Genomic DNA, 18,327 nt, shown 5'->3' with positions numbered 1-18,327 from the left:
CTGATCCGGCTGGAGCAGTCACTTTAACCCGAGGAGCAGTGCAGCCTCTCAGCGGAGCTCCTCTCTCTCCATAGTAGTGTCATTAATAGGATTCGTTCAACTGGTCATTCACTGGGACAGTTGCCGGGTTACTGATATCCGAGGAACGCACTATACCCCACACACAGCCAACCGCATCCAATCAGACTCTCTGAGAAAACACCCAAATTACACATATGGCTTAAAAAAAAAAAAACACGTCCAACATGTGTTATGGAGTAGGAAAGTTAAACGTGCTCTCCTTGTTTTGGCGCATGGAGCTTGCGCGCGTGCTTACATTATTAAACCACGGCTGCACTTTCGTTGGTAATTAAAGTTGTAAAATGTGACACTCACCAGCGGACTCTGTAGTTTGTCTGATCCTCTTAATTTCTCAGGTTTTCTCGCAGCGGATGGTCTTAGTGGAGAGTTGGATGCTTGGAGAAGGAACAGCGCGGATCCCAGCCGCGGGGAGCCCACTCTGACGCCCAGTTTGAAGTCTTTCTGCCTTTGCCTTTGCACAGTGAGTCCATCTGTAGCGACTGTGTTCCCCGGCACTTCCTATCCACGGCAGGCATCCAGTTTATTGTGTCCATTAAAATGTTCACCGTGTCCTGCATTTTTTTCCAGTCACGCTTGGAAATGTTTGTCTCTGTGGGTACTAATGATGTCAAATACCTTCATTGCTTCAATTAAGGTGGAAAAAACAGTCCAACGATTCACCATCACGTTTATCAATCACTTTATTTTAAAAATAAGTTCATAAGTAATAATACAAAAAGTCAACTTCATTATCTACATCCTAATACTCATCACAAGATAGAACATTTCAATATTTATTTTCATATGAACTGAAGGAGATAATATGAAAATAACACATTGAAAATATAATATGAAAATATTTTATTTAAAATAAGTTTTCAAAAAAGGGAAGATTATTTCTTTTTTGATAAATAAAGCTTGGCTTTTCATTCATTCAGAAAATGTCTCTTGCAAAAGCTGCTAATTCTTGGTGAGGAGAGAACCTGCATGTGCCTGAACCCCCTGAACTGTTAAATCCAGGTAGTTATAGAATAATTACATTGTGCTTAATAAACACAGTTCTTTAAATTGGACAGTAACAGCCAAGCCATAACAATGGATTCAATCAAAGTCAACTCATTTTCATCACAGTAACTTTAACATAACCAGTGTGTCTCATGCACACACAGATACAACACTATGATCTCAGTGCAGCACGAGCTTTGTCCAGGATGTCCTTTCTTATTCTTGGATAATTTGGATGAGCAGCCAGGACCTGTGGACAAGAGCAAACGTGACTGATTAGTGGGAGAAAAACGGTTTTGAAAGTCTTCAATTGTAACATCCACAAGTGTCTCACCTTATGACACACATCTATTGCATCAACATGCCTCTTTGCCTTCAAGTAGTTAAAAGCTAGCTTGTAACCTGAAATAAAAACAAACATCACATGTAAGAAATTCTCCTTTTTTCTATTTGGACATATAAATACAACTGGACATGTGATTTTGGTCAACTTACCAATAGTTGGGTTGGTTCGATTTCCATATTTCCACGCCAATTCATATTTGACTGCTGCATCGCAGAACGCCTGTTCTTTTTCCATTATGTAGCCCAAATATTCATGAGCTTTAGAGCATGACTGTGTGAAAAAAGAATGTAATTATTATCACAAAGCACTTAAAATAAAACATGGTCTCTGCATTATATCATAAAGTGATTTTTTTGTGAATTAAATTGCCTTAAATTGCCGTAAACCACATCATATTTAGGCAGTGACAATATTTTCAGTACTGACCTTGTTATGATTGAGGCATCTCTCCAAAAGGTCCCTGGCCATGTCATTCTTCCCCGAATGGATGTAGATGTCTGCCAAGAGCAGCCAGCTCTTCTCAAACTCATCGGCGTCAACAATGCTCCAGCTCATTTTAGCTATGCGTTTGAGCTGGTTCCTGGCTTGGGGAGTTTGTTTTAGCATCATATAAGCTGTCGCCATGGCCAACAGTGCTGGGACGTGGTCTTTCTGGAGTCAACCAAAGAATTCTAGTTAGACAGGATTAATATGGTGACAACCCTCACTATTGTCCCTCTGCCGTTTGTAATAAAGTTCTGTTTACTACTAGTCTTACTAGAGTTTTGACCCCTCTGCCATTCCTTTACACCAAAATCAAATTGACATAACTTTTTTTTAACAAATAAAATTCACAGAATAGAACCACATAATCTATTCAATTCACCTACAGAGACATTGCAATGTGCAGTTTATTACCCAATGAGATGACTGACTGTAAGGGAGTCTGAAATAATTCATGGCTCCTGCGGTTGGTATATTTACACAAGAGAGAGTGATGTAAATCATACGCACCATCTGGAGTTTACTTACCTCATTGTTTGCGATCTCTGTGAAAACATTGAGGGCTTTATCTACATTGGCCTTCTGTTTAGTTAACAGAAAGCAGTAGTGCTCCAGGATGCGGAGATGTACATGTCCGCCTGGCGTCTGAGGCTTTAACTCCTTTAGCAGCTTCTCAGCTGCTGAAACAGCAAGTTGCTCTGACTCCTGCTTCTCTGTGGAGTTCCTTATGAGAGACAGGTGAAGAGGTAAGTGTAGGTTTAAAACAGAAGCTTACATACAGTATATTGTATAGAGTCCATTCCTGGACTTATAAGCTCCTATTTCTACTCACCCAATTTCACCATCTAAATTCTCAAATACTTCTCCTCCCATGGTCTCATTGTCGGGGTTTAGGTAGATTTCTATCATGTTATACACAGCGTTTTGACCCCAATCATTGTCTTTCCGTGCTTTGTTAAAGTGTCGCAGAGCATCATTAGGTTCTCCCGTATACCTGAGGAGAAAGCAAAAGTTTAATCACATAATGCTCTAAACTTGAAACAGATGTCCTCAGTATCTCAAGTTAACACCCTTTCAGACTTACCAAAGATAAAGTCCTTTGCAGTAGTTAAAGCCAGGGTCAAATTTAGTCCTGGGAGAATGCTTTTCTGCCATATCAAGAAATCTGGGGACTTCTTCCAACTTGCCAGCCCTCCTCAACAAGTCAATAAGACGTGACAGAGTTGGGTAGTTGTCTGAAATAACAATCATCAACTCAAAATTATGTTCAGCACAAATTTGTGTTTGGAAAAAAAAAAGGAAGAAAGAAAATAAACATTGCTGTGATTCACCTGGTTTGCGCTCCAGGAGTTGTTGAAAGTGGAAAACTGCCTTGTCATAGTCCTGCTTCCTAAACATAATGTCAGCCGTCATCTGAGAATAAACATATGGAAGAAATTAGGTCTATATATTTCTTCCAAAGAAAAGGTTAATGGTCACAATTGTGGTGGCAGACGGACAGAACAAACCAGCGTTGCGTCTTCATTGAACTGGTCATTCTTCAGAATGACGCTGCATTGCTCCTGGCAGGCATCACTCTCATCCAGTGTGAGGTACAGCCGAGCCAACTCCAGCATCACCTATAAACAGAGAGCGCATTCATTTGAATGAAGTTGATGTGACAAGATTATTTGTGGAATAATGTAGGGCAGATTAATCAGACCCTTTGCATGAATCTAACTATCAACAACTAAGATCACAAAATTTTCAAAACACAGGGACACAACGCTAAAAGATGCCAGAGCTTGTTAACCACAGCTGCAGTGACTACACAGAAGGTTTTTGATTCAGCTGCACTGACCTTGCGATCAGTCTCACAATACACAAGAGCTTCTTTGTAGAATTTGACCGCTCTCTCATAGCCCCTCTGACTTGTGTAGTGTTTAGCGATCTCAGCACAGATCTCTGCAGCAAGCTGCTTCTGCATGGGGACGGCGTCAGGCTGCTCCAACTGCACCCGCTTCAGCACCTTGGCCTGCACATCCCGGGCCTAGGAACAACAAATACACAACCTTATAGTAATCACCATCATCTTCATATCTCTACAAAAAAGGATAAAGATTACTGCAATCCAAAAGAAAATGTTTGCATTTTTCCCGTCACTCTACATCTGTTATATTTGGGCAGACTGGTAAAAGTGCTTGAATTAAATAATCTTGCTAAATCATTGGTACAAAATGTAAAAAGATGAGCCAGAAAACGGGAACAACTTACTCTTTGCAGGGAAAGTAAAGCTTCCTCATTTTTGTCAACCTTATTTTGGATCTTTGCCAGGAGGACAAGATAACGGCAATCATCTGAGAGTGCTGGTAGCTGGTTCACTGGATAAGCCCACAGAAAAATGTTAGAAGTTAGAAACATAACAGAACAATAAATTATTACAAACAATCAGTAAACACTTTTTTCTCTAACAGTGCAGAAAGATTTGGTTTGCAAATTCAAATTAGACTGGGATTCCCATAAACAACATTTGCTAATATCTTTGTGTCAAGTTGTTTATGCAGTTAGTTACATTATTTACTTATTTATTTACAATCCCATCTGCACACAAATTACCCTCATGACCACATTATCTTGTTCTTTTTTATTGTCGTATTTGACGTCAAGAGTTCAGTGTGTATGTGTGAGTCAGCATGGCGGCATCTTAAGTACCTGGTTCGTGGGCCAGAGCTTCGTGCAGGACTCTCTCACAGAGCTCATACTGCTTCATCTTCATCAGCAACTCAGCCAGGTCATAGCGTAAGAAGTTCTGTTGCTCAGTTTTCAGGGCAGCTTCATAGTAATTTATTGCCTATTCAACAGCAGCTTTCTGTCAACATTGGTTTGTTTCTGTGCAAATTTTGTTTATCTTTAAACAACTGTGCAAACAAACCTTGCTGTAGTTGTGAGTCTTGACCAGGGCTTTTCCAATCTTGCTTGCTAAAGCACCATCTTTGGGGTTTTTCTTGAGAGCGTGTTCGTAAACCTCAATGGCTTTCTCCGGCTGAGGATAAACACAAGAAGTGGTATCAAGATGAACTGTTAGTTTGAGGTTTTTTATACACGTACATTTAGTCATTTAGAGAATGTTGTGGACATTTGATAAACACCTTTGTTGCATGTATAAATGTAAGAACTTTTAGATAAAGACACCATTTCCGATTTGGCCTTTTATGGCAACATCTCATCCAAAATCACATTCTGCTCTGATGTGACTGATCTTAGGATGAGGCAGCTTTGGTTGCTACACAAAAAAAAAGAAATCATGCAGGTGACTTCTTGACTTAGAGATAATGATTAACCTGAAACCAATGCTACAATTATCAGTATGTATGCATGTTATTTCCCTTCACATTTTCAACCATTATTTATCTTCCATTATTCTTTTGGATTGCTTATTTGATGTATAGGATTATTCCCTTTAACTTGCGGACCCGTTACCCTGTTTCCTCCCTAATAATAAAATAATGCGTCACAGTCTACTGCACTGTGTTATTTTGCTCAGATTCTATTTACAGGGGGTGACCTGTTAATGATCCCCTGTGAGCTGCCATGCAGTTAGTGGTTTTTTAAATATTAATCAAGCACTAAACATACCTGTTGTGGCCTTTTGCTTCTGTAGGCTTTAACTGTTTGCTCTCTAATTTCTTTTTTGCAAAACATTACTCTCCACATTATTCAGTATATCTTCCAGGTTTTCCCGGAAAACTGACAATAGGCCAAATTAACAACATGGATGCTCAGAGGGAAATTGTTGGTTTTATTTAATGTGTAGTGTTATTTTATCTTAGCTATCTTAACATTATGCGAACTGTTACGCTTCAAGGCAGAGCATGTAAATTAGACAGCTTAGAGAAATGTTGCCTTTTCCTGGTCCACTATAAACCGCCATAGCTTTGTGGAAGATTCCATGAATGTCACAATTTTTATACATTCCCAAAATGACTCTGTTTGATTGTACTACTCTATACTTCAGGGTGAAAATTGGAAGTGGAACATCCTGTGTTCCTTTTAAAACACTTATCATCCAAACTCTGGACCTCAATACAGCTCCATCACTGCACATCAAAATGGGAAAACAGTACAAGACTCCATTACATGAATAGCAAGAGCAGGAAGGTGTAAGTAAACTGAAACTCAGAAAAAGCAGTGATGACAACATGCGGTATCTAAACATTTGCATTAACTCATCTGCATATAACACAGGTTTTCATTTGTGCCTTTGAGTTTTGCTATTTTGACAAAGTTATTAATGACTGATACGAAGATATAATAGACGATGAAATGAAATGTGATTACACAATCCACTACTTTATATGTTAATTGGAAAATTACAAATGAAGTGTTTTAAGAAAAAAAAAACACTACAATAAACAAGTTATATGAAGCAGGTAACACCTTTAAAGCCATTCTAGGGTGTTATAGATACATGAAATAGATGGAATCATATCTCCTACTTACTTCTTGAATGTTCATGTAGGCATCACCTAGTAAGAGATATGTATGAGGGCTGGGCAACTTCTCCACCATTTCTCTGGAGAAAAGACAAAGATACCACATCACATATGGTGTACTTCATTATGTAGACATACTGTATGCCTCTGCTGGTCTGAGGTTCAGTCATGCTTTACTACGTCTCAGCTGTCAAAACAAGTAGCATCAGAGACCAAGAAAAGATTGGAGGCAACTAGAGGAAACTGCACAGTTATTCTTTCCTGCATGAATGGCTTCACTTAAAACAGTTTTAAATTTGTGGTAAATCCTTGCTAGTACAGGCTGGATATCCAAGAGTCACGTATTGAATTCACTTTCAGCCATTACAGTTAACATAAACATTTACAATACATTAGGTTTCAAATGGAGTATATGTGCTCATATGTTCTGCTGCTATCTTACATCAAGATCACTTTTAGATTCTTTTTTTTTCTTTGTAGATTTGGATCCAAATTTGCTGCTCACCTGTAGCAACTTGCATACAGACGTTTCTCTTTTCTGTGGTTCAAATATATGTCTGCCATTTTCTCCTTGGCCTGGATGTAGTAGGGCTGTTCAGGCGTAATGTTTCTTAACATACTCAGTGCCAGCTCAGTGTCACCACGCAGCAGGGCCAGGTCTGCATTGGCAATAGTGACACGCAGTTCCTCAGATGTGCCCGAGAACTCATTGATGGCGTCTTGCATCACCTTTGCTGCTTCATGCTGAAATATAAAATAGTAATCATAAGTTAGTGTTGCAGTTTTTTCCTCAAGTTCACACATCGTTCAAAACTCAAAAGGATAGTATTGTGTGGTGGCTTTCTGATGTCAAAACACACTACTTAGTTATTACCTGTTCACCGTTCAGCCACAGAGCTTCAGCTAACTCCAAGAAGACAGAGACACAGACAGAGGGACTCAGCTCAATCTTCCTGGTCTTGGACTTAGACGAGGATCCAGCTCTGCGGACACCAGGAAGACTCATGGCCATTTGTAAAGTCTGAATAGCCTCGGTCAGTTCACCCATTTTCTTCTTAGTCTGAGCCTTGATCAGGTGGTACATGGGATGTTCTCGAATCTGAAATGGGAAAGAGATCATGATCCATTTGGACATGCAATCTGTGCAGTTAAATTATATCAAGAACATGGGCATAAATCTATCAAACAGGGAATAACACTTACAACATAAAACATTATGATCAGTCTTACTCTGCTGAGCTGTCACTAACAACACTGATGTTGATTCTATTTTAACTTGACTTATGCTGAAACAACTGCTGCTTTTAATGTGTCCAAACCTGACTATTTAACAATGCATGGTATTGATACTGATACCTTGTCACTGTTTAGGATGTCACTAAAGTTCCTATCTGTGGTGACAAAGCTTATTGGCTGGATTCAGCTCTTTTCTTCAAATACGTAACTGAGGACAAGCTGCTGTGGGTCAAGTAGAGGCTTCTATGCACATTGGCTCATAAAAATGTAGTAGCCACTAATACTATCATCTTGATGGTGATCTTACCTCAAAGTTGTGGCTGAGGCAGAGTTCAAGAGACTGGGAAGACAAAGTGAAGTTACCCTGGAGCAGATGTATCTGTGCCATTAGCAGATGAGCATCTGCATGAGAGGGACAATGTTCCAAGCAATGATGCAGACTGCTCTGAGCAGCTTCAGTGTCGCCTGAATGAACACAGAAGCATTGCAGTTTAAGTTAGAAGCAAATGGAAAACAAAGAAAGAAAAAAAGACTAGTACTATATTACAGGGTATTTGATATCTCGCTCACCCGACTGATATCTGACTTTGGCTAACAGGAAGACACCTTGGAGGAGACCTGGCACAATCTTGACAACAGTATCCAACAATGTTGCACAGTGCTGGAGTTGCGGAGCAGGAGCCTGGCCCTGTGGTGGAGGCTTAGACATCAAAGTGTTTGTTATTGGAAAGATTCTCAAGCATGTATTAATATCTCTATCACCCTACCCCCCAAATGTGTGAAATGAAGTGGATTTTTTATTTTATTTTTATTTAACCAATATTTAACCAGGTGAGTCATTAAGAACAAATTCTTGAAAAATAAATGCATTCCATCATTGATGAGTCTCCCTGTAATACCTTAGCAGGACACAGTGCAAGATACTCTTTGACGATCTCCAAAAGGAAGTCAGGGTTGAGTTTCTCAAAGTAATCCACTCCCAGAGGAAGACCCTGTAGTGTGGAGAAGTGTGTGTCCACTGCGTCATTCAGCAGGTTGGTCACTTGTTCCTGAGGCCAGCGCTTTTTCACTGCCAGAACAGCACGGAGGTACAGTAGCTCCTAATAGAGTGAAGGGGGGAAAAACAGGAATTAACTAGTAGGAGGAGAAAAGAAAATGTTTTTGTATAAAATAAAAGTGGTAGAGGGAGACTGCAGGAGGGAAAACTTGACAAGGTATACAAGATAGATCAAAGACACAAGCATAAACAAAAAGTCTCAGAGGAAGAATTACTGAGGATTAAATACTGAAGAACTACTTGGGCCAGCTGCTGCTTCTCCTGCCAGATGTTCTTGCTTAGTACATAACATATTGCTTTAAGTAAATAAATTATTATAACCCATATCAAGCCTGTCTTTTCTTGATAGAGTAAAAAGACATTTCATGTTCTCATCTGTCAGCACTTATAACAGTTATTACCCCTGATTTTCCAATAGATTGTTGAATCTCTGTGAGAAATTCCAGTTGTTGTTCTGCCTCATCAATGTGTCCCTCTATCAGCTGGCAACGGATAATGCCTGGTTGACAGAAAATAGAAAACATTAGAACAAAATATACAGACCCTGAGTGTTATGTAGACAACTGATTACTCATTGCAACATGTTACCAGTCAAAGCAGAAACACTGGTTTCATCCAAAGTCATGGCAGTCTTGTACCACTTCATGGCCTCTTTGATTCGGCCTTGAAGGACCATCTGGTAGCCCATCTCTGTGGCTAAATCTGACTCCCCTGATGCCACAGAAAAGGCTTTTTCCAACATCCTGAACGTCTGCTCGATCACTCTTTCATTTCGTCCACACTTAAAGGAGGCAAAAATGTCAACAAGACAAATGAATCCCATGCAAGTCAAGGGTATCTTAGAGAGAATAGTAAAAATTGTCTTACAACACGAGTGAAGGCCAGAGACATTCTGTAGAAAAGCTCAGGATTGTGTGGTTCCAGGGTCTCCAAGTTGCCGATGAGGTTTGAAAGCTGCTTTACTGACTGGCAAGAGACATATGACACAGTGTCTGTAAATTGATCACCACTTTTCCACAGCTTAATTATAAATGTCAGTATTTACTGTTTTATTTTGGTTTCTGCTAAATTACATCTCTATGTGAAAAGGGTTTAACTTTACCTCAGTAATATCTCCATCTCTACATAAAGAATGTAGTGCTAACATCCGCAGAGCCTCCAGGTTATTTTTATCCTTCTGTAAAAGCCTGAAACATGACACAAGATGGTGTGAATATAATGCATCTCCTCCACTTAATAAGCATGGATTCCCTTGATTGATGGTAATAGAAAATCTGATACTGCTGCAGCACTGTGATGAGCTTCCACTCAAATAAAATTAAAACTAATAGGAATAGTGAGGCTGCCAAATAAAGTTCAGTATACTGTCGACTGCTTGGACCCCTCAGCAAACCTGACGCTACCACTCCTTGGGATTGTGTTAGACTTTTGCACTTTTGCCTCAAAGGCCTTTTTTGTGAAGTCTGACACAGGCTAAGGACCAGAGGGGTGAACAAAAACAATGGCTTAGTCAGTATGCAGTGGTTTGAGGCATCACGCTAGTGTTTCATTTGCACTTGAATGTGGAGCGGTTTGTAAAGACAGACTGTGCTTTTTCTGACGTGCCTGGTGGTGATTACAAATGTTTTTTGCTCTTTCCGATCTCACTAGAGATGTTGTTTCCACTTCTTAAGCCTCTATGAATGGAGAGATTTCAGATATGCAAAAGAGATAACAGTGACCTCTACATATGATTTTACATAAACCTCCTTAACATCTCAACAGTTACCTTTGTGCTGCATCTATGGTTTGCTCCCAGTCTTGAAGGCTGAGCAACAGTTTCATCTTCTTGATGAGAGCAGGCAAGAACCCAGGGAAACTAACAATGACCTGGTTAACCATTTCCAATGCTCCAGAGTAGTTCTGTCGATATTCATAGTAGTGTGCCTAGGACAAAACAAACATCACTTAGGCTCTGTCATACACAATAACCACAATCATAGGTCTATTACACACTCTGCCTCTCTCTCTCTGACACACCAGCCACTGTGATGGTAAATGACACATTAAATCGAGGACTAAGTCAATTACAGACAAGATAAATACTGTAAGATGTAGCGGAGAAATGACGATATTGTAACATTATCAGCTATGGTTAAGGAGGACTATTCAATCTGAATTTGTGTTTCCCAACTCACCTTCCCCATCAAGGCAAAAACATCTGCTTTCTCTTTCAGTCCCTCATCAAAGTATTTTCCAGCCTTCCTGGCCTGTGCGTCTTTACCAGATGTCACATCTATCCAGGCTTTCAGGACGGTCCCCTGGACAAGAGAAATCAATGCAAGTTTTTCAGATTTCACACACTTTAATGCCAAGCATTAAATACCAGTGATGCATCTCTTCAACATATAAATATCTCACCTCTCTAGAGCCATTGGAGAGTTTAATCATTCTGTCCGTGTACTCCCTTGCCTTGTCATTTCTCCCCAACAGCCAGAGAAACATCCCAGCGTGGTAAAGACTCGTGGGAGATGCACTTTTACGATCCTCTTTGACCTTAGCATCAAGTTCCTGTATGACTTCTCTGTCTGTGAAAATATACAATGAAAAAGATCAACACTTGTATCCAGTATCTCAGCTGTGATCTGAAGAAGGTGATTACTGTATATTTCATTACCTGGGTTTGTCTTTTTTTTCTCAGCATAGACAAGCGCCATCAACGTACAGAGAGACACATCTCTATCATCTCTTATTGTGTCGAGCTCTACCGTTGCCTCCTGGGTTTGACCTGTAGTCAAATAGCGATGCATTAATGACAGATAGCAAAGCCACAAAGCCTTACTCGTGTGCTTTTACTGTATTTGATTCTTTCGAGCTTACCTTGCATCAGTTTACCATATGCATGGAAAAAACTGTAGACAGGGTCGTTGCTGAATTTCCTCTGCGCAGCTGTTGCAGCGTTTACAGCGTGGTTGAAATACTTCTCATAGCAATAGTACCTAATCAAAGCCTGTGGAAAACATCAAGAAGGCAGTGAGTCTCCGATAATTTAAAGACGGTTTGTAAACCAACGTTACTTCCAGAGGGTTGGGGAACCCGGTGTTTAGCATGTTAGCTGGTTCATCATTAACGTCCCTCGACAATGGCTGTTTTTAGCACAATTTATAGCACAATAGCACAGTTGGACGTTTTGAAAGATGTTACGGACGGCTCTTTCGATTTACTATTTCTCTGTATCATGTTGCAACAGTCTCGACAAACAAAACTGTTGCATTAACGTTACTGTCTATTTGCTAAGACTGACGCAAACAGGGTATCATTAAATATGTGCACCTACCAGCGCTGTCTCTTCGTCCTCCATCCTGGCTGAGTCGCTTCGACCTTTAACAACACACCTGAGAATAACTACCGATGTACACTGCCTGGATTGAACTTTCTCGTTAAAACGGTGTTATTGCTGTTTTTTTCGTTGTGTTTTCGCCATCTTGCGACAACTCCTTTAGCGTTGCCCGGTAACTTAGTAACAGCTACGGATCACAAGAGTACTATACCCTGAGTTTTTCCTGGTAGGCAGCACCCTCCCACGGACCTTTCGTTGTGTTGTCAACGTCAGTATTGCTGCAAGCAATAAAACCCAACCATAGTGTATAATGACTCAAAATATTGATATGCGTGTTATCACACTGTTTATTGGGCGACAATTGGTGAAGGGTTTTTGGTCAATCAGGCTGGTAACGACCCAGAAATACCGAACTCAGGGAAAAGTTAGCCGTGAAGAACGCCATCTTTAAATTTGAGTTGAACAAGCGTCTTCTTACCTCTAGGTGGCGCACTTACCCCTTTTAAAAATGTGATACTGCTGCTTACTTCTAGTGCTATTACTGTACTACCACTATTTCAAGGCACTACTTTTACTACCACTATAACTACTACTGCTGCTTATAATAGCATAATAATAGAACAATTTGGCTTAAATATCTACACGGGAAAATATGCAAAAAATAAAATAATCAATAATAATAAATGATAATAATATCAATAAATTATAATTCATCAAAATCAAATCACTTTTGCCGTGAACCAGAATTTCATTGGTTAGCTGTTTCGGGTTAAAGGTCATATCCCAACATGTAGGAAAAAAAATTGATTGCATGTGAAGGTAAGTTTAGCCTACTTTGATTATATGGAAATTATTTGAGGGCGCTCAGTGGCTTGAACTGCACTCACAAAAGTTAGATGAATGTGGTCAGTAGGTTTGGTTGGGCTAGCCTCCTGTTTCAGAGCCACTGTAGGCTACATTCTCACTTTAGAAAAGACATTTAAGAACATCTTATCTAATCTTTTTTATAGTAGACTAATATCAACTATAGGCCTATTATTTTTCATCTCAACCTAACAAGAAAATAAGACATTTCTGCAAACTCTCACCTATTTACAAAGCTTTGCACAGTTTTTCATGTGCAGTGGAAAAATATTTCCATCCAGTCGGTGGTAATTGTTGGCCCGCTGTTATGCAACACCATGCATTGACTGCTAAGTATGAACTCCTGATGTCTGTAGTGTTGAGTCCATGGCAGGAGCAGCCAGAGTCCAGCATGGGTGCAACTGTTCCAAGAGAGACCTTTCCATGCCTTGTCAGATACTGTTTAGCACTAACTCTGGCACATAATCATTACTCTCTGCAGCACACATCAATGGAAGAGTAAATCAGGTTGGTATCGAGCTCTGGGCATGTGCAGCAATGGGAAATGTCTGTGTGCCGTATCACACAATTTAGCTCACAGTTTATTTTACATTAAATCTTACATATTCTAGATAATATGAACTATTTTGTCTTCATTAATTCATTAATCCAATGGAAATTAACAGCATTTTCAATTACGCATAGTTACATGGAACATAGAGGTGTTGTACTTAGCAAAGAACAATAAATACTTCATGTGTTGTTGCACTTACACGGAATGCATCTAAAAACCTATTAGAGGAAATACTGTAGAATATGTACCCCCTGGGATATACTGCTATAGCATTCTAATGGCTATATCCATTGTGGTTTGTACAGACCATTATTGATCAAAGAGCCATGCCCAATAATAAAAGCAGCTCACTTGCTAATAAACTCTTTTATTTATTTTTCTTGTATGTTGCAACAAAAACCTTGCCTGTACAAATTTGAATTTAAAATGTATACCTCAATATTGATCAGAGATTGTCTTAGCTTTCTTGGTACAGTAATTACAGCATATTGTTCTATCACCTTATGATTGAGAAGGTGATGGTTTTTGTGTTGCCAAGTTACTGAGGGAGTGGTTCACTTCAAACAGTGTGTGCATGCAGTTCAGTGGTTGATATATAAAGTGAGTATGTGTGTCTGCCTTTCTGTCAGTCTGTGTGTCTGTCTATTAGCACATTGGGAAAGTAGGGGGAACTCACCACTACCTAATCTAATGGGATTTTCTTCCCATCTATCTACAGCAAATACAATTACAGAGCTGTTATGGGTAGCATTCTCAGATTTCTTTCTGAATTGTTTTTCATCATGCTCCCCCATGCATGCCAGTGGCGAGATCGGCATCCTTTCACATACAGTATAGCATGTCTACATATTATTGCCCAGCTTGCGAGACTCCAGGGGTGGGGACAGCAAACCAACTTCCGCCCATCCACCCTAATGCAGTCAAACAAAGGAGCTTCATGTCCTGTTGCTGGGCAACTGGCAAGGAGAATCTGCAGAATCACTCTTGATTTACTGGTCATTAAAATAAGGAGTCTGTAACCCCACCTGTTGCCATGAGTGAGGCTGTGTGCTGGTTTTAGTCATAGGCTCTCTTAGGTCATCTGACTGTCTAAAAATATATATGGATGTATGTACCGGTATATATACAAATAAACAAATACAACCATTTTGCAAAAGATAATTGCCATTTTGTTTCTCTCCTAATATTGAGAGTTCTGAGAGCATGGGCTTTGCCAGGAAAACACGTGAGCTATAAAGTACTGTGAGTGGGTGTGGCACAAGTTGATAATCACATCATCTTTGTGAGGCAGAATGGCAGAAAAAGAAATCTGCACTTTACCATCAGCCCTGTGTTTACTGCCCTCAGGATTCAGCAGCCACAATAGGTAAAAGCACTGCTGGACTATAATGAATATTTGGACTGTTGTTAATAATTAATAAAAATGTTCCACCCACTTAAGATGCTAATAGTTTCCGGCAGAAGCCACAAAGCACACTCAGAAACCAGATTCTAGCGTCATGCAAGGATATTTGCTAAAATGTGCAGCACGGTGAAATGACATGACAAAGATGGCAAATATGTACCTACACATTTTCACTGCTCCCCTCTTTGCAAAGAATGACTGAAATATTTTGAAGAAATGTTTTACATTTAGAGTATTGTCCCTTCACTCAAGATGATTTACTTAAAGTCAGACATTTGTAAGTGCTGTCCATATCCCAAGAGATTGACAGAATCAATATAAATTGAACCATTAACAGTTTGAGTGCTCATAGTTTTGCACGTGAAATGGACACTGATAGCTTCAACATTTTACAGGTTCTGAAATGACACTAATGCTGTCATCAAGTTTATAACTGTAAAAGCTGATGCGTAACGCTCTAAATCATCTTAGTGATGAGCTCATTAGATCCGCTTTTTCAAAATTAAGTCGGAAAATTGTCATATCATGTCTACATGATACAATAATAACAATAATGTCTACACATTAACTTCATTTAGCTCTGATATCAATAACACCATTAACCAAAGATAAAACACAGGAAGGAAGCTGGGGTATTTGATAATTGTAAGACATTATTATTATCAATAATGGATGAATAATAACAATTAAAATCTGAACACACAGAAAATATTCTTTCATTCTATAAAGAAACATTTAGGTTTGCTCTGACATTGCAGTGATACTGCAGTGTTCAGATTTTTCAAATGTATTTGGAGTCAACATAACTTTGCACTCAAACATATATGAGAGAAAATTTTAATGATCTGATTTCATGGAAGTATCACCAGATATGTTCTCATTTTTTATTTGTAGTTATTTTGGAGATGGTGTATGGAGCATATCACAGTATAATATGTATATTTTACTGTTTAATGTAGGAACCAGAAAATAACTTGGAAAGACACACCAAAGACACACCAAAAAACATCCAAATACCTCCATACTGCTCGTCTGTAATGCCCCTCTTGTATTGAAGCCCCAACATGAGAAATTGTTCCGAAAAAAATTAAATAAGTCTATATTTTAAACTTGTTTGTAGCGGAAGCTCCCAGTGTCTCAGTTCACTGCTCTTCCTGTGTCAGTGCAAATCTTAATTGCACTGACCGGCGGAACAATTTCTCATGTCGGGGCTTCAATACAAGAGGGACATTACAGACGAGCAGTATGGAGGTATTTGGATGTTTTTTGGTGTGCCTTTTTGGACGAAGAAAAGTAAGCACCATTCACAACCATTATATGGACAAATACTGCTGCGCGGACCCCCCCGTAACTCCGAGAAGGCACGGAGGACTCTGAAAATTCTCCCAGCCCTTAGTCGCCAGGGTGAGTAGATAATGAGTGAAATTTGAATCTTGGGTGAACTATCCCTTTTAAAAAAAGAAAAGAAACAAAGAAAGAAAATCTAGCCCATTTCCATATTCAATTTAAACACTGATTAAAGCAGGAAAACAAGGACCTTAAATACTTTATAAACACACAAATAACAAATAAAGGTATCTAATAAAGTATAAATAAAGGAATATTTTAGGCATACTTGAGGTACATGTAATCTTTATTCTTTTGGCTTTGCATTGAAATGGGTTATAGCAGTGTCTTGCATGCAGTTTATTTATACACTACAAGCATTATGCATATGAATGTTGGGAGATGTTAAATTCTATGTAATCAAAACATTCTTTCATTATGCATAAAGTATAGTGTAAGTACTGAAAGTTTTACTTACATGCAAAATATACTACATGAATGGATTTATACTTTTATAACATAGAGCACTGATGTAGTTGTGACACATTTTCGAGTGGATGCCACGGGAAGAACTGACTAAAGTAACACAACTAACTGCCACTATGATTTGTAAACAGATGTAGGAAACAGCTAAGGGCACATGAAATGTTTGGAGCCATCTTTCATCAAATTTAGATATTTATCATGATAAAGACTGAGAGGTCAACTGTGTAAAACAGTTTACCAAGCACACAGTGCACACAGTCACAATTCCCAAAGAAAATATACAGTAAAGGTTTTGAATAAAACAGCTCACACAGCATAAGCATATAATATCACCAGTAACAAAACACAGGGCGTTGTCTTAAGAATTGCCATCCATATAACATCTATGTTCCTCACCTCACAGCTCCTGTTGAATGCATATCCCCGTCTGCATGAATACAGCAGAACATAGATAATATATCTGGTTTTATATCATGGGTAATATATAGTAGCCTAATAATGTTCCATAAATTACATAATTTCATAACCATTGCAGAGTACACACTGAGGTTGATGATCGAAAACAACTGTGAAGGAGACAGACAAAATGAAGACAAGGCAGAGACCTGTAGGACACCTGTAGTTTGGAGAAGTGACGTAATGCCGATGTCCTTAAAAAAACAGACAATATTGCAGACGATTGCCTCTTTGAGCAAACTAACAGAGGTTTGTGGTTAAGTGAGGTAACTTAGAGCAGGGTCAGTTAAAATGTAGAAAACAACATCAGTTTTCAGCTTTGACAGACAAACCCTCAGTTGAGGATTTTCTCTCTTAGCCCAGTTTCATGATAACATTTTTACATAATTAGCAATATTATAAATGGCAGCTACATACATAGCACATAGCAGGCTGAGATGAAGTATGTGACTTATTTTTGATGATTCAACAAAATGTGAATGTGCAAAGTATTTCTGCCAAGTGTTACAGCTCTGATACTCAAACATACTTGACGTACTTGGCTGGATTTGTTTGGACTAAGGTCGTCTTTCTCTAATGTGTAAAAAACAAACAGCCATGCCATTGACTGTATAGTTTGCATCATAAGGGAGGGAGTCTGATGAAAATAGTACACTCTAACATGCATAATCATGGAGAAACATTCATGCAGGTCTACATTGTTTTGTTAACTGCAGCAGCTCTGACACTGTCTCTTGGATTTGTCAAGTATTCTAAGTGCTTAGCAAGACTAGCCTTAAAGCAATGCTGCCCATTGTAAAGACTACCCCTGAAGGAACGACCCTTTTGAAAAGTAAAAAAACGTGTATAAAAAGTCAATTAACCAAACTATGAATTCTTAAATTAAATTAAACTGTTTTTTTTTCTGGTTGAAAAATAAGCCAGTAAAATAATACAACAATGAATGATATAACAATAATTCAAGACAGTGTATAGCAGAACTAGCTGCAATAGAAGTTAAACCATTAACTAAGGTGTCTTTCAGAACACTTTGAGAAATGTTGCCCATCATCACAAACAGACCAAAGTCATCCTGGCTCTTGAACACAGCCAAATTGGTCCCACTACAGCTTGACTGAGCAACCTTTCCGATTAGGCACCAACCCTTACTCAAGGAAGCATAGTCAGTTTGGCATAGATATCCATTCTAAGGAAGAGAGTCCAGTGGATGTCCTGGTCGCATTCAAAGGCTGTAAACATTTTTTGTCATCAAGACTCTT

The 18,327-nt window shown here is 39.0% G+C and overlaps 1 protein-coding gene across 1 annotated transcript; it reads right to left on the bottom strand.

Annotated features, from left to right (window-relative positions):
- Positions 1-1,024: 1,024 nt before the first annotated feature.
- ttc21b (tetratricopeptide repeat domain 21B) lies at positions 1,025-12,133 on the bottom strand. The gene is made up of 29 exons (XM_083996255.1): positions 11,976-12,133; positions 11,519-11,648; positions 11,316-11,426; positions 11,060-11,226; positions 10,837-10,959; positions 10,428-10,585; positions 9,762-9,846; positions 9,527-9,625; positions 9,248-9,440; positions 9,061-9,158; positions 8,502-8,702; positions 8,173-8,302; positions 7,910-8,067; positions 7,241-7,465; positions 6,872-7,110; positions 6,374-6,446; positions 4,806-4,916; positions 4,586-4,724; positions 4,148-4,254; positions 3,735-3,923; positions 3,403-3,513; positions 3,226-3,307; positions 2,979-3,129; positions 2,727-2,888; positions 2,423-2,618; positions 1,838-2,062; positions 1,561-1,681; positions 1,400-1,467; positions 1,025-1,315 (listed from the first exon to the last, which is right to left on the bottom strand). The coding sequence occupies exons 1-29, from the start codon at positions 11,997-11,999 to the stop codon at positions 1,238-1,240; spliced, it is 3,954 nt and encodes a 1,317-aa protein (XP_083852381.1). The 5' UTR covers positions 12,000-12,133; the 3' UTR covers positions 1,025-1,237.
- Between the last annotated feature and the right edge of the window lie 6,194 nt (positions 12,134-18,327).

The sequence above is a fragment of the Trachurus trachurus genome, assembly GCF_905171665.1.
Source record: "Trachurus trachurus genome assembly, chromosome: 21".
Taxonomy (NCBI): Eukaryota; Metazoa; Chordata; class Actinopteri; order Carangiformes; family Carangidae; genus Trachurus; species Trachurus trachurus.
This window is presented reverse-complemented; position numbering and strand designations above follow the sequence as displayed.

Bases quoted from the DNA above. Each gene is read 5' to 3' on its own strand.
- ttc21b (XM_083996255.1), bottom strand. From the start codon at position 11,999: ATGGAGGACGAAGAGACAGCGCTG. The intron at 10,960-11,059 runs GTGAGATATTTA...TCTCTTGTCCAG, and splicing joins TCTCCAATGGCTCTAGAGAG to GGGACCGTCCTGAAAGCCTG. The intron at 2,889-2,978 runs GTAAGTCTGAAA...CTTTCTCCTCAG, and splicing joins TGCAAAGGACTTTATCTTTG to GTATACGGGAGAACCTAATG.